This window comes from Caloenas nicobarica, chromosome 6 (genome assembly GCF_036013445.1).
Source record: "Caloenas nicobarica isolate bCalNic1 chromosome 6, bCalNic1.hap1, whole genome shotgun sequence".
Taxonomy (NCBI): domain Eukaryota; kingdom Metazoa; phylum Chordata; class Aves; order Columbiformes; family Columbidae; genus Caloenas; species Caloenas nicobarica.
In genome coordinates, this window is record NC_088250.1 from 21,445,403 (window position 1) to 21,459,623 (window position 14,221).

General features: G+C 36.8%; 1 protein-coding gene across 1 annotated transcript in view; it reads left to right on the top strand.

Annotated features, from left to right (window-relative positions):
- Window positions 1-14,221, top strand: part of LRP2 (LDL receptor related protein 2) — a 118,996-nt gene that overhangs the window by 56,367 nt on the left and 48,408 nt on the right. Inside the window, exons 31-40 of the mRNA XM_065638288.1 lie at window positions 88-265; window positions 2,275-2,403; window positions 6,252-6,418; window positions 7,652-7,795; window positions 8,727-8,836; window positions 9,975-10,152; window positions 10,457-10,670; window positions 11,121-11,360; window positions 11,494-11,682; window positions 12,769-13,689. Coding sequence (XP_065494360.1) covers window positions 88-265; window positions 2,275-2,403; window positions 6,252-6,418; window positions 7,652-7,795; window positions 8,727-8,836; window positions 9,975-10,152; window positions 10,457-10,670; window positions 11,121-11,360; window positions 11,494-11,682; window positions 12,769-13,689 — 2,470 coding nt within the window. The remainder of the gene's footprint in view (window positions 1-87; window positions 266-2,274; window positions 2,404-6,251; window positions 6,419-7,651; window positions 7,796-8,726; window positions 8,837-9,974; window positions 10,153-10,456; window positions 10,671-11,120; window positions 11,361-11,493; window positions 11,683-12,768; window positions 13,690-14,221) is intronic.

Below are 14,221 nucleotides of genomic sequence, written 5' to 3' on the forward strand. Positions count from 1 at the left end.
TAAATTATGCTCAGCTCTGTTACTTCATTGCAAGCTTTTTATATACAAATCTCCAGAACTAAATTGCTAAACATGCTTGCCTTTTAGATATTGCAGCATCCACATGCTCTAACTGTCTTTGAAGATTTTGTGTACTGGAGTGACCGCTATACTAATAGAGTAATTCGGGCCAATAAATGGCATGGAGGAAACCAGACAGTTATGATTTATAACATTCACCAGCCTTTGGGGCTTGTGGCAGTCCATCCTGTAAAGCAACCCAATGGTAAGTTTAGCAAATCAAGTTCGGTAATTACAAACATAAGCCACACAGCAATGTCATGCGTGGGCACTCCTGAAATCAGTCTTGCCAGCAAATGGGCTGGGTTAAAGCAAGCGAATAATTCCTGCTATTGCCTTGCACCTGAAGGTCACTTTAGCCTGTCCCAACCTGGTGTTCAGGGAAAGTAACTTGGGCAGCATGTAAGCATAATGAGTAACTGAAAAGGATAACAGGGAAGTAGTATGTGCCATTTTCCTGCGCTTTGTTTTGAATGTGTTTATTAGAAAATTGGAGCATTTTTGGAAAGAATTTTAATTTTAAAAATTTTTTTCTGGTGTACCAGACTCAGTTCCTTGTATGTTAATAGTATATTTCCTTAGACAAGGTTACTGTCATCAACCTTCTCTGAAAGCACTTCTGCATTATTTTACTTAATGAAACAATAATAATAAATAAACCCCTTCATTGCCTTCAAGAGTCCCCCCTGAGACCGTATGCAGGCGATCTTTTGCAGCTGAAAGACTGTAAAAAAAAAAATAATTTTTTTTTTTTAAAAAAAGGTGCTTTTTCTTCCTGTTAGGTAGAGTTTTTCTTCCAAATCAGACTTTTTGTCATTTCATGGCATGACTTGAAGACTGGGAAATATACTGACATGAATATTGTCTTTCATTTTCTGCTATATTTCTTGTGTATGGAGTGGTTTTGATTGATAAATACTATAATGACCTACATTTTTTTTCTTGAAAACTTTCATACTGGGGAGGGCAGAGACTTGCATCTAAGTAAGGTCCTAGTAAATTCAGCATTATATTTGTTTTGGAACAAAACCTTCCTCAATCATGTTCACAGCTAAAGCCACTTAGCACTCTCACTGCAAATTGTTCAGTCACCAGAGGGTACCAAGAATTTATACATCATAGTTCTGGTTTAAGAGGTTTTATTTTGCAACCCAAAGTTTAAAAAGCTTTCTACCGCTGGTGGAAAATTGTTCTTCTTCATTGTATTAAATGAGTACCTTTTATGATTTTTCATTTTGAATTGTTCCTTGTACTTTATGTGGCCAGATAGAGAAGAGAATAAAGCACTTGCAAAATAGAAAAACATGCTAATGTTTACAAATGAAGAAATAATTACTTGCTGATAGAAATTCCAGATGCAGTATTAAAACTATCATCTGCTCTCCTTTTTTGTAAATCATTAGATCTTGCACCAACTAGAGTTTGGATTTGTTTTACTGATGAGATGAATAATTTTCTTAGAGTTTGAGTTCTGAGTTTATGCCATTGTTTTATTTTCATCTTGTTAATTTGTTTTCAGTCCTTGTTAGTTTTTATATTAGGAAAAATTGTGTAATTTCCTGGAACTTCCAAGCTGCTTAGACTAAGGCCTGCTGCAATTTGAAAGGACATACTCAAAATCTGAATTTTATTTTCTTGGGTCATCCTAAAATGTCCTCTTTAGCCACAAGTTCGTGGAAGTGATCTAAATGATCGAATTTTAGTGTATAGCAATAACAGCAGCCAGTAGACACCTTCTTCACAGTCTTTTTTACATTTTACAGGCTTAAACTGACAAAGTGATCCAAGAAATTATGTGTTGAACTCCCACTACCTTTGAACAGATATAAGCAAATATTTTATCTTTTTAGCTTTCTCCAAAAAGCTTGAGTAAATAATTTATATCTCCCATCTAGAAGGGTTGTAATGATAAAACACTGAAAATCCTGCAGGCTCCTGCTATGGCTAAGCAAAGTTCGAAAAGGAGTTTGAAAGATTTTCTGTGATGCAAAAAAATTGAAATGACCACTCTGATAATGGTACTGGGTTTACATGAAAAATTCTGTCATGTTACAAATATATTGTTTTGCTTGTGGTTCTTGGAAATAACTTGATTTTTAATTTTAAGGAAATAGCAAAACTAATGGCTTGATATTATCAGTAGCAATGACATTGAATATTCTTTCCAACCACTCATATTGTTACAGTTGCTAATACTTTCATTTTTCTTTTCAGGTATTAATTCTTGTGCATCATCTCCTTGTAGCCACCTCTGCTTACTTTCTTCATCTGGACCACTTTTTTTTTCCTGTGCTTGTCCTTCAGGATGGATGCTTTCTCCTGATAACAGAAACTGCATGAGAGGTAGGGCAGTAATAATGAGAGATGAAAAAAAGGCCTGACACTCTCAAATCCATCCCTCTGTCAGACAGAAAGCATACTTTAGATATGTGGGCTGCTGCTCACAAAGTCAAAGTTTAAGGCCATTGCAGGCAGACTTCATTCAGGAAGCATGGAATGTGCTTGGCTAAGGTCTGGAGCCAGGTTCTGGGAAGAGCTCGGAGATTCAGATGCTTCATTTGGGGAAAATGGATGAACTCAATTTTCTTTTAAGCACTTTAAATAAGCCACATTTTAAAATTTCTTGATTTATTGAGTGTTTTGCTGTCAGGATGCAGGACTAGAAGGGACTTTCTTAGTCACTCGAGTCTGTTTCCTTCTTTTTCCTTGCCTACCTTATCACGTGTCCCCTTTTACCAGTCAAGGTCCCGTCTAAGATTAATTTGGTTTCTTGATCAAAAAAACTCATCAAAGTCACAATTATGATATTTGAAAACCTGATTTTCTGTTCAAGCACAGTCTTTCCCCAGTTTATGCCCATTTCTTATGCCATTTCTGGCATTCAGGCTAAATAACATCAGTAGTTTTCCTTCATCCCTGGTATATGTTCTGTTGTATATTTTTGACATGACCATCACATTCTTTCTCAGCCTGTAATTTGCTAAGAAGTTAGTCACAATATTTTATTTTCCCCTAACCGGGAGAGATGCTCTCCTTATTCCTCATCACTCTCTTCAGCCTGTCTGGACTAATGCATTTTGGAATTCAGATCAAAATTTCACAGCTTGAGATTTTTCCCTTCTCCAGTGTAAAAAATCAGTATGCCAAACGCAGGAAGTCTAGAAACACAGCCTAAAATTACAGATGCTACAGACAATGCAGCTGTAACAGAGCTAACCTTTGCAAACAAAACTTCATATCAAAAAGTGCCACTGAACTTCCTTGGAACAGTCCACAGACATCAATGATTTGTAAAAGTCATTTAGCCAATCAATTTTTTTAAAAAGTCACAAAAAATTCAAATTACTGGCAGACAGCTTGTGTCCAGAAATTTGACCAGATTCATTTTGTCAGATAAAGCATTCATTATTAATTTCTCCATCAGTTGTACCGATATAAAGTGTGCTTTGGTGCCTCCCTTATAAGGAAACTTGAAATCATTAAAATTTAAGTAGAAATTATCTTTGGGATGAGCTAACACTAGAGATCTCTGTTAGTCAAAAGATCCCAAAAAGATTTTAAAACTGTGTAAATTTTAAGAGCCATATCATGCTGTTTTGCTGCTTGATACTTAGCACGTGTTCTTTGAAGACCTGTGTTGCAATCACATTTTTCTTAGCAGCAGTAAGAGAATTAACAATTTATGTAATTTGAAATGAAGTGCGAGTTTGTTTAATCTATTGAAAACAAGAGGGATTCTTTTAGAAATCTGTACTGGTTTTAGTATGAGCAGGCTTATAGAGGGATCATGATGAAACAGATGAAGCAAAGCAGTGATGAAGCACATACACGTGTAGAGTCTGGCCACTGAAAAGAGCTATTAACGGTTCTTGTCTTTATTTCCCACATGTTGCAAAGTTCCCTGTGTCTACTTAGGTACGGTTGTGGCCCTTTCATAAGTTACATAATTACTTAATATAATTTGTGTAATAGAGAAATAGACATATCTTTCTGTGAAACACAATTCTTTTAAATTATATGGGCTTATTTTTTCTTTTTAGATGGAACTTATACATTTAAAACAGTATGTAAAAAAACATCTACAGATTTTGGGAATTTTTTTAAATAATATTTGCTGAGGGTCAGCGCATCAGAAAAAGTTATTAAAAATAAGCTGATTCCTTTAATGGTAAAAGATTTTAACTATTGCTAATGATTACAAAGGAATAGGCATTTGCCATTTATTTTCTAATATTTACTATTATCCTTGCTGTTCGTGTTTACTTTAATAGGCTAGCAAAAACTTTCAGAAGAAAGATTAAACTGAGCTGCATGCATTTGGTTGCCCAATGTCTCTACAAAACAATGATATTGCAGGTCTCTGCCTGCTTAGTTTGCGTATTAAATACTGCTAACTTCATGTTGATGGAATGGCATTGGTTCTAGGATTGCACCATTGCTAGCTTTATATAAGGTGAAGAATCCTAATTTTATAAGATTGCCTTTGCACTTATTTTACTTTAAACTGCATTTCAGGTTATATTAAAGATGGTAATGTAGCTAGCCAACTTGGAAACAAAGCAAGAAATCTGTGTATATTAAAATCTTGTATTAATATGACAAATTTGCATATTTAATGTAGCAATACATGAATTTTCATTTGTCATGTAAATGTGCATTAAGTCTAAGAATTGCAGAAGTGATATTAATGTCTATCTGATGAAGCTATATGGAATTCAAATCTGTATAGCTTAGCAAATTTGCTCTATTGTCCGTTACACAAAGGAGGAATAATCAGACTATAGATTTGCATGAGTGTTAAACTTAAAGGAAGCAATGAGTGAAAAAATTTCTGCAGAACATGATTGTTTTAAATGAGACTATCAAACTTCTAAAGTACAATCAGTCTAGCCTAGAGAATTCAGATATCTGTATTTCAGCAGGATTCAGTAGTGTTGGACTGTGTGCAGTCAGAAAGGGGATAATGACTCCATGGTCTTGTATGCATTGGAACAATTTCACATGAATTTAGCAGTTCCTTGCAAACATTTTATAGAAGAGCACTGGTGTGTCACATTCTTAGAAAGAAAAAAGTGAAAGAAGTCCAAGAAATCCGCAGGCAGAGCTAGCTATATGTCTTCAGGGAATTATTTGCGAAAATATGATTTCTGTGCTGAGACAAATGATGTGTAAGCTTCTGCCAAATTTGACAAATAGTTCCAGCTGCCAGAGAGAAATATGGAGAATAATTTTTGAGACGTGCAATGATGCTGTGGTTTGTGGTTTTTCATGTCAAAATTTTCACTGCATTATTATATGAATGTATTAAACAGCTAGTTAAGAAAATCAAAACAAACAAGAAAAACAACCAAAAAAAAAAGGTCTTTGATCCATTATAAGAGAGGAAATTGCTACCTTCTATGCAGCAGCAGCCTAATTCCCTACCAAGTGGTAGGTAGCTTTACCTATGGAGAGAAGAGACTAGAATTTGTTCTCCAGGGCAAAAGCTGAAGGAAGAGGGGAGCTGGTGTTCAGGAGACTCTCTTCCCCTGCTCCCTAGCAGATGAGAAGTGAAGTTGCAGTCTCGCATTCTACAGCTCTCCAATGCATTTTCTCAAATCACCTGACCAGGTTCCCTTTGTTAATAAGATTTAAGCATAATGGTACAAGCTTACCTACTAAAAGTAAATATAATGTAAAGGAGTATGTCTGCTCCCTTAGAGATAAAACAAGAGAACACAATGCTGCAATTATATTTAATAATAAAGATGAGCAGTTGCTGCTGTGACATTGTACTTTACTTGTGAGTCCTACTCAACAGACATAAGAATGCATCTAAGGAATGTCCTGGCGAGTGCTCAGAGCTTTGTCCTGTGGGTTCCCATTCTCAAAGGTTTGAAGAGGCTGCTCAGAGCTTCTTGCCTCAGCCAGCAATGAGCGATCTTGCCTCATTACTTGCTCTTTCTCAGAATTTCCTTGCACATGCGTTCTCATTGCACAGTGCTGAAACTTTAAATGTACAGCAATTACAATAACCGATAACCTCATTCCTAGTGAGGGAACAAACTCAGAGGTGAGTGGTTGGAAAGTGTCACTGGTAACATTCAACCATTCCCGGCATCAGGGAACTTCTGTGTGGGAGAGGGGAAGTATATCATGATGCCATTTTTTTGATCAGAAACAACTCTAAATTACATTATATGTTTTCACAGTTGAACATCCTTTCCTCATTGCTGTAAGAGATAACATAATTTATGGAATTTCTCTGAACCCTGAGGAGAAGACCAATGATGCTATGGTTCCAATAGCAGGAGTTCAAAATGGTGTTGATGTTGACTTTGATGACTCCGAACAGATGATTTATTGGGTTGAAAATCCGGTAAGTTAGTATTTGTGTTCAAAACGTGCACTAAAATAAGACTTTTTAATTTTAAAATAATGTTTTTAACTGAAATATATTAGCCTGCCAGGTAACAATTTCGATAAATATAATTGAAAGAAATGAAAGTTGAGGTCATTTTGGTTTTTTGGAAGGGTTTTTGTTCCCCTTCCCAGGATAAGATAAAGAAGCTTGATCTCTTTCGTAAATTAGTTTTCATCTTTTTCAGCTGCAATATTTGATTAATGTGATCTCTGGCTCAGCCAGAGACACAAACAGGAAATATCAGAAAGCACTGACAGAACCGTACTCTCAGCCCCCTTCTGCTGTAGTCCACTCTTCTCTGTTGATTTAGAACTTAATTCTGCAAACACAACCGGAACACTTCTCCGTGGCAACAGTACATTGGACACAGTGGCAGACAGAGCTGACGTTTGCGAGTGGCTGAGCAGCTGTGCGGGGGGCCCTGGGCTGACGTTTCCCCTCGCACTGCGGGGAAGGGAAGCGCTGGTGCAGGCCAAGTGCTGGGAAGCTCTTGAGCTCCAAACACCTGACCATGGGCTGTGTCCCTGTCTGGCCTGCGGGTCTCAGGCTGCTGCTGCTCCCAGAGCTGAGGCACCCGTGTCAGTCCCGGTTTGCCCTCTGAAACAAAGAGGGGAAAGAAGCAGACTAACCCCTAACCCTACCGACCACTTCTCCAAAATGCTTAATAGTGTGTGGTAGCTGCTGGTATTCCAATTCTGCATTAATACTAGTTGTGAAAGATTTGTGTGATAATAAGCACAATTTCTGCAGAATTCCTGTGAAACTGACATGGCCTGAAGAAAGCTCAGGAAGGCAGCTGGAGGAACCACTTCAGACCTTTGTCTGGCTTATCTCTCTGTTTTGTGCTTGTTTATATCATGCTTTAGCATCACATACTGTAGCTAGTACCATAGAATCTGCAAGTGATAAGCTGTCATTTTGAGGGTTACCCTTATGAAGAAAGCCGCAAGTATAATCTTAGTCTCAGTTCCTGTTATTACAGCTTATTAAAAATGTGGTTCTTAAATGTTTGTGCATGGAGAGAACACTATTCTCCTTTACTAGATTTCAGGTGTATTCAAGATGGTCACTTTGCTAAGAAAAGATTGTAATATAAAGTAAGTGCTTATGTAGTTGAAACTAAAGAGTGTTTTCTGCTCTTGACACTTCTTCACTTTTGTTACCTTTTTTTTTTTTTTTCCCCCCAAGGGTGAAATTCACAGAGTGAGGTCAGATGGAGCCAACAGGACAGTTTTTGCTCCAGCAGCAGTTATTGGTGCTCCTATTGGTCTGGCACTAGACTGGATATCTGCAAACCTGTATTACAGTAACCCAGGAACACAGTCAATTGAGGTAATTATTTAAGAGGGACAATTGGAGAGTAAGAGCCTAGATTGTTCACTGCTGTATATACAGGTAGAAATTAGTAATATTTTTTTAAGTGAAAAACTGAAATTAGATTTATTTAAAAATGCAAACAGCCTGTAGAAAAATAGTTTACAAACTTGAAGAGATAAACCTAAATTTGAGCATAGTCAAAAAGATCGGAAGCGGTATATTCTGGGAACTTTATTTGTACATATTTGTTTTTTCCATTCAAGTCATTAGGCTTCTGGTGTTTGACACACAACCTCTCTGATTGGCAGAGTTACTATTATTATTACTGATCTCACTTCAAATCAATGATCTCAATGCAGTGCCTCTGATAGTAAAGGAACGTTGCCATCAAATGCAGTAAGATCCACTGCCAAATGCTTTGATATCATATTATGTAGCTTTCTGGAGACTAGCAGTCTGATGTTATGTGAAGGATAAAACTGCCATTTAGCTTAGGGAAACAGAGGATAAGCGATATATAATAGCAGTAATGACTATGAATAAGCCCAGTTATCCATGTCCTCATCCCAAAATATAAATACATACTATTAAAGGCAGCTAATTTAAACAAAAAAAAGTAATACTTTCTAAATCAACGTTTCATCAACCTGTTCAGCCTGTAATACTTTCAAGATACTATGGAAGCTGAAAGATTAACTATTTTTATACCTAGGATGGTTACATGTTAACATAGGTGGGTTCTGAGCTGCAAGCAGCTCATTTGAGGGGTGCATGTTAGAGAAGGGAGATGGTCAGAGTACAAAACAATCTGCTTTTTCTTCCTAGCGCTTGAGAGAGTTTCTGTAATTTCAACTCCCTGTGGATTTAGGCTTACTTCCTTTAATTTCAAAATCTGTCACAAGTTCTGTATTACATGCCCTGATGAGTTCAATATTGATTTGCGTAGGTCCTGAAGCTGCATAGTGAAGTAAAGTACAGGAAAACACTGATTACCAATGATGGCACCTCTCTGGGAGCTGGCACGCCGATTGGTTTGACAGTTGATCCAGCAAGAGGGTAAATTTCCAAAATTGCTGTTGTCTTTGCACATGAGTATGTTCTCCACATTTTTCTTAATTTTTAAGGTCTTCAGCTTCCATCCTGGATTTGACCTGGTTTTGTTTTTTTCATATTTGTGCAGAATTTGTTTACTATTTTTAAGCCCTAGAAAATAGTTGCACGGCTTCATAAACTGCTGCATAGTTGTTCATTCTCCTTAATTTAACATATGCTTATATGTTAAAATTGTTTAATCTTAGAATATTATGATTGTGAAAAAAATCTCTGAAAAATGGTAACCCAGAGTAAAGAGAACTCTAAAGTCTTTCTTTATAAGATATTACAAATATCTTGTGATGCCTGTCTTGAGGCCTGTCTGTAGTAGAAAACACACTACATGAGAAGAATGTCACATGTTAAATAGCATAGCAGTAAATACAATTTTACTGCCCTCTCCCAAAAAGAGCTGTAATTTTTTTTTCCAAACAGAGTACTCAAAACTGCAGTATGATGCCTTTTTCCCCAAATCACAGTGTTCCATAGGACCACATTAGTAATGAGACGGTTCTGCTAGTGACTTGGCAAGCTTTCAGATAAACTGATGCCTGACTTTTTGTCCCTAGTTGGGAGTGCGGCTGCTGTGTGCCCTACGTGTTCTTCAGCAGAAGGCCAGAGCAGCGCACATATTCCCCAGAGCCAGATAATGGTATTCTGTTTCATATAGATTTTTTGAACTTGTAGTTTTAATTCCAGATTGGAACCAAATTCACTGCTGAAACCTTGCAGTAGCCATCTGTGAAAAAAAAATTATTATTCTCCTGCTTTCTTGTTATAGTCCTAGTACTCTACTGAGTTTACCTGCTGATGGTATTGTGGGTGATACAGGGGAGGATATGGGTTTGTAAAAATGATGTAACGTGCGTTTTTCTCTTTTTCAAGAGAAACAGGCATTTCTCTTTTTCAGGAGAACGAGCATTTTTTCCTTTTTTCAAACCAGATCTCTTTTTCATTGTGACATGGTTAAGAGCGATCTCTGTTCAGCATGTGCTGAAGCATTTGGCTGAGGAAGGAGACAGATTTAAGCATGTGCTCTTGACTCTGGTCCATTGGTCTCTGATATCAGCTTTGCTAACAAATGTGGTGATGTGTGTTACAGGAAGCTGTACTGGACAGACCAAGGAACTGACAGTGGAGTCCCAGCAAAGATTGCCAGTGCAAACATGGATGGATCAGACGTACAAACCCTCTTCACTGGCAACCTTGACCATGTAGAGTTCGTTACCATTGACATTAAAGAACAAAAGTTGTACTGGGCTGTCACAAGCACAGGAATGGTAGGAGATGTTTTCTAATTGCTCACATGACTAATTCAGTTACTTTAGTTTACTTATGTAACTGGGAGTTGCAGGACTGAGCAAAATCTGAGTAACTGTTGTTACTAGTTACCGATAAAAATATACAATTAATTTGAATGAAAAACTGGAAATCATTATTGGCATCCTGCTGGCCCTTCTTACCTTGTGCATAAAGATCTGTATGAAGAGATTTTAGTAGCATATGTTGCATTTTAATTTTGTATTGGAACATGGAACTTTTATTATAAGAAATGTAATATTAAACTTTAAACTGATTTCTTAGATTGAGAAAGGCAATGTGGATGGTACAAATCGTGTGACTCTGGTGGTTCATCTTTCCCATCCATGGGGAATTGCTGTATATGATACCTTTCTGTACTATACTGATCGAGATTATGAAGTTATTGAACGAGTTGACAAGTCCACTGGAGCAAACAAAGTAGTACTGAGAGATAATGTCCCAAGACTGAAGTGCCTACGTGTGTATTACAGAGACAGTGAGTATTTGCTAAAGAGATATTTCAAGATACCAAACTTGTGAAAACTTGAACTTTCCTCAGAGACAGAATGCATGTTCTTTCAAAGCAAATGGTTTGATTAGGCTTTCAGGAAAACTGTCAGAAGCATTTACCTGGTTTTGGTAAAGAGATGTTCCACCATCCTGTTAAGGCACTTATTAGCACATGTAGTTTTAGTAAAATATTGTCAATGTACTGTTGACTAAATAGCAAATTTTATTACTTTGACTTCAAATATATCCATTTTATTTGATTCTTGGTGACAAGAAATCAGCAAATCCATTGCTAATCCTTATATGCTAAAATGTACAGTGGTTGCAACCTTTGTTTTTGTCGGCTGGTTGTTCATACTATGCAGGTTGTCTACCTGTGGGAGTTTGTGATGATACGGTTCAGATTTTTATGTCTTGTCATGTATGTCTTTCACAGATTCTGCTGGTTCTTCAAATGGCTGCAGTAATAATATTGGAGTTTGTCAGCAGCTTTGCCTGCCTCTACCTGGTGGATTATTCTCCTGTGCCTGTGCTACTGGCTTTCAGCTAAATCCTGATAACAGAACTTGTTCCCCATACAGTTCATTTGTAATTGTTTCTATGCTTTCTGCAATTAAAGGATTTAGTTTAGAGACATCTGATCACTCTGAAGCCATGGTACCACTGGCAGGAAGAGGTATGTAAATATTACAGTAGGAAAAAATCTTATAATGCCTAATGTTTTTGCATTTCTTCCTGGCATAGCACATGTTTAAAATACATATATTTATATCAAGGTTAATTAATTATTACTTTTCAAAATGTTTCAGGACGAAATGCACTTCATGTGGATGTTCACATGCCTTCTGGTTTCATTTTCTGGTGTGACTTCAGTAGCACAGTTTCTTCTCAGAATGCAATACGTAAAATTAAACCTGATGGTTCTTATTTTAGAAATGTTGTTACAAATGGAATAGGACGAAATGGGATCCGTGGCATCGCAATTGACTGGGTAGCAGGTAAGCATAGCTGAATTTGGAGGAATGTTATTCTTCACAGACTGTAAAATTTTTAGACTAACATAAATGGATCCTGATGGAACTATTTTGAATGGAATTCCTATTAATCTAACTTGTGATTTTAAAACAAGAGGAAGTAATGAAGGCCTCTTATGTTTATATACATGTGTAAAAATGAAAGTTTGTCAGAGCAGATGTATAGAACCTTTTCTCTCATGATGCTTTTGTAATTCTCTTGGGTCTCTTTTCTTGTCTGTTCATTCGTAAGTAGCTGTTATCCAGTGTACTACTATACTTTATTACCATAGTGGAAAACCAGAAGAAGAGTGTAGAAAAGTTGTCTGATGACATTATTGATAAGAAAGAAGGACCTTTTACCTACCCTCAGATTGCTGTATACAAATCTTATAAATTATAGTGAAAAGTAAAGAAAGCAGAAGAAATACTTTGGTTTTGAACTTTGATTTTCCCAGCTGCACTTCCTGTTCCTATTTAAACATATTAGAGATTAATTCAAACGTTAAGTCTTCAGAAAGTGATCATCAACTCTAAGTAGCTGACCATTGCTGTTAATACATTTATTTTATACATACTATATATAATGTTTTGCAAAAGTTATTCTGTTGATCGATAGGCTTGTTGGGATGTGTTTTAGAATAAAAATCTACTATATACATTTCATTTAGTTATTACTGTATACAGTGCTGTGCCATAACATGGATTTCATAGTTGGGCATTTTAAAAGGTAAAGGGATAAGAGTATGGAAGGGCAAGCCAAAGGCTTAGATTTAAAAGAAAAAATAAAGTACACCTAAAGAACAACGGTAGTTAATGCACTTTTGATCTTATGCCATTGATTTGCCCCATGGAAATCAATTAAAATTTCAAAGTTAATTGGCTGTTGTCAGTTTGGGTGTCTTCTAATTCCTCAAAGTGTAGGCAAGTTCCTTATACTTCTGACTGCTGAGATGTTTATGGATATTCATTTTATAGTTTGGTATTTTATCAGCTTATGTTTCTTGGGTGTTGATGCTATACGTTGACATTCTGTTTTGTTTTTCTGCCTTTTTTTTTCTTTAAAAACAGGAAATCTTTATTTTACAAATGCATTCCTGGCAGAGACCCTTATAGAAGTTTTGCGTTTAAACACAACTTATCGCCGTGTTCTGCTTAAAACTACAATAGATATGCCAAGGCACATAGTAGTCGACCCAAAAAACAGATACCTGTTCTGGGCAGATTATGGGCAAAATCCAAAGATTGAACGTGCATTTCTTGACTGCACCAACAGAACAGTTCTTGTGTCCGAGGGCGTTGTCACACCTCGTGGGCTGGCCATAGATCACAGCAATGGATACATTTACTGGGTGGATGATTCCCTAGATATGATTGCAAGAATTCAGCCTGATGGTGGTGATGTTGAAATTGTGCGTTACGGAAGTCGCTATCCAACTCCATATGGTATCACCATCTTTGGAAATTCTATGATCTGGGTGGATCGGAACCTGAAAAAAGTCTTCCAAGCCAGCAAGGAGCCAGGCAATACCGATCAACCAGCAGTAATACGAGACAACATAAATTGGCTAAGGGATGTTACCATTTACAACAGTCATTTCCAGTCACGTTCACCCCTTGATGTCAACAACAATCCTTGTTTGGACAACAATGGAGGCTGTTCTCACCTTTGTTTTGCCCTGCCTGATGTGCAAACACCCAGATGTGGCTGTGCCTTTGGAACGTTAGGCAGTGATGGCAAGAGATGTTCCATTTCAACTGATGATTATTTGATTTTTGCTCTTGAGAATGCTCTCAGAAGTATCCACCTAGATCCTGAAAATCACAGTCCTCCCTTCCGCACAGTCAATGTGTTAAGAACTGCAGTGGCCCTGGATTTTGACAGCATAAACAACCGAATATATTTTACCCAAAGTTATCCTTCAGGGGCAGGAAGAATCAGTTATGTTAGTATCTACCCAGGAATTAGCTCTCCAACGGTAGTTGCATCTGGTAAGTGCACTGAAATGTGACGCAAAGTAATTGTATTGAAAACAATGGACTGCAGCACCTAGCACTAGTTCAGCAGGTATTTTTATGCTAGTGATCAAGGTAGACTATTTAGTTAAGATATTTGAAATGCTCCTTTTGATTCTTCTTGTTAGTTTTTTCTTCTTCTGAGATTCTTATTTCATCTTGATGACAATGAAATGGAAATATAAAACTGGTTAAATATTTTTATTATATATACAGAAAAGTGTATGGAATAAATTAAAATTATATATAGCAAATTAATCTTATAGAGCGAGGGATGATTCCTGCTACTTGGAGAATAACAACCAGAACTTAGGTCTGTGTGAGCAAAAGGTCTTTGTAACACTATTGCATACACAGAACTGCCTGAGTCTTAAGTATTAGTTTTAAATGGACAAATTGGCTTTTTAAGAACATCTTTGGTGTTGCCATGTTAAAATAGGTAAAGAGTATTCCAATATCTCAGGAACCTATACTGAGCTTGTGTGTGTGTGTGTTTGCTTGCATGTGC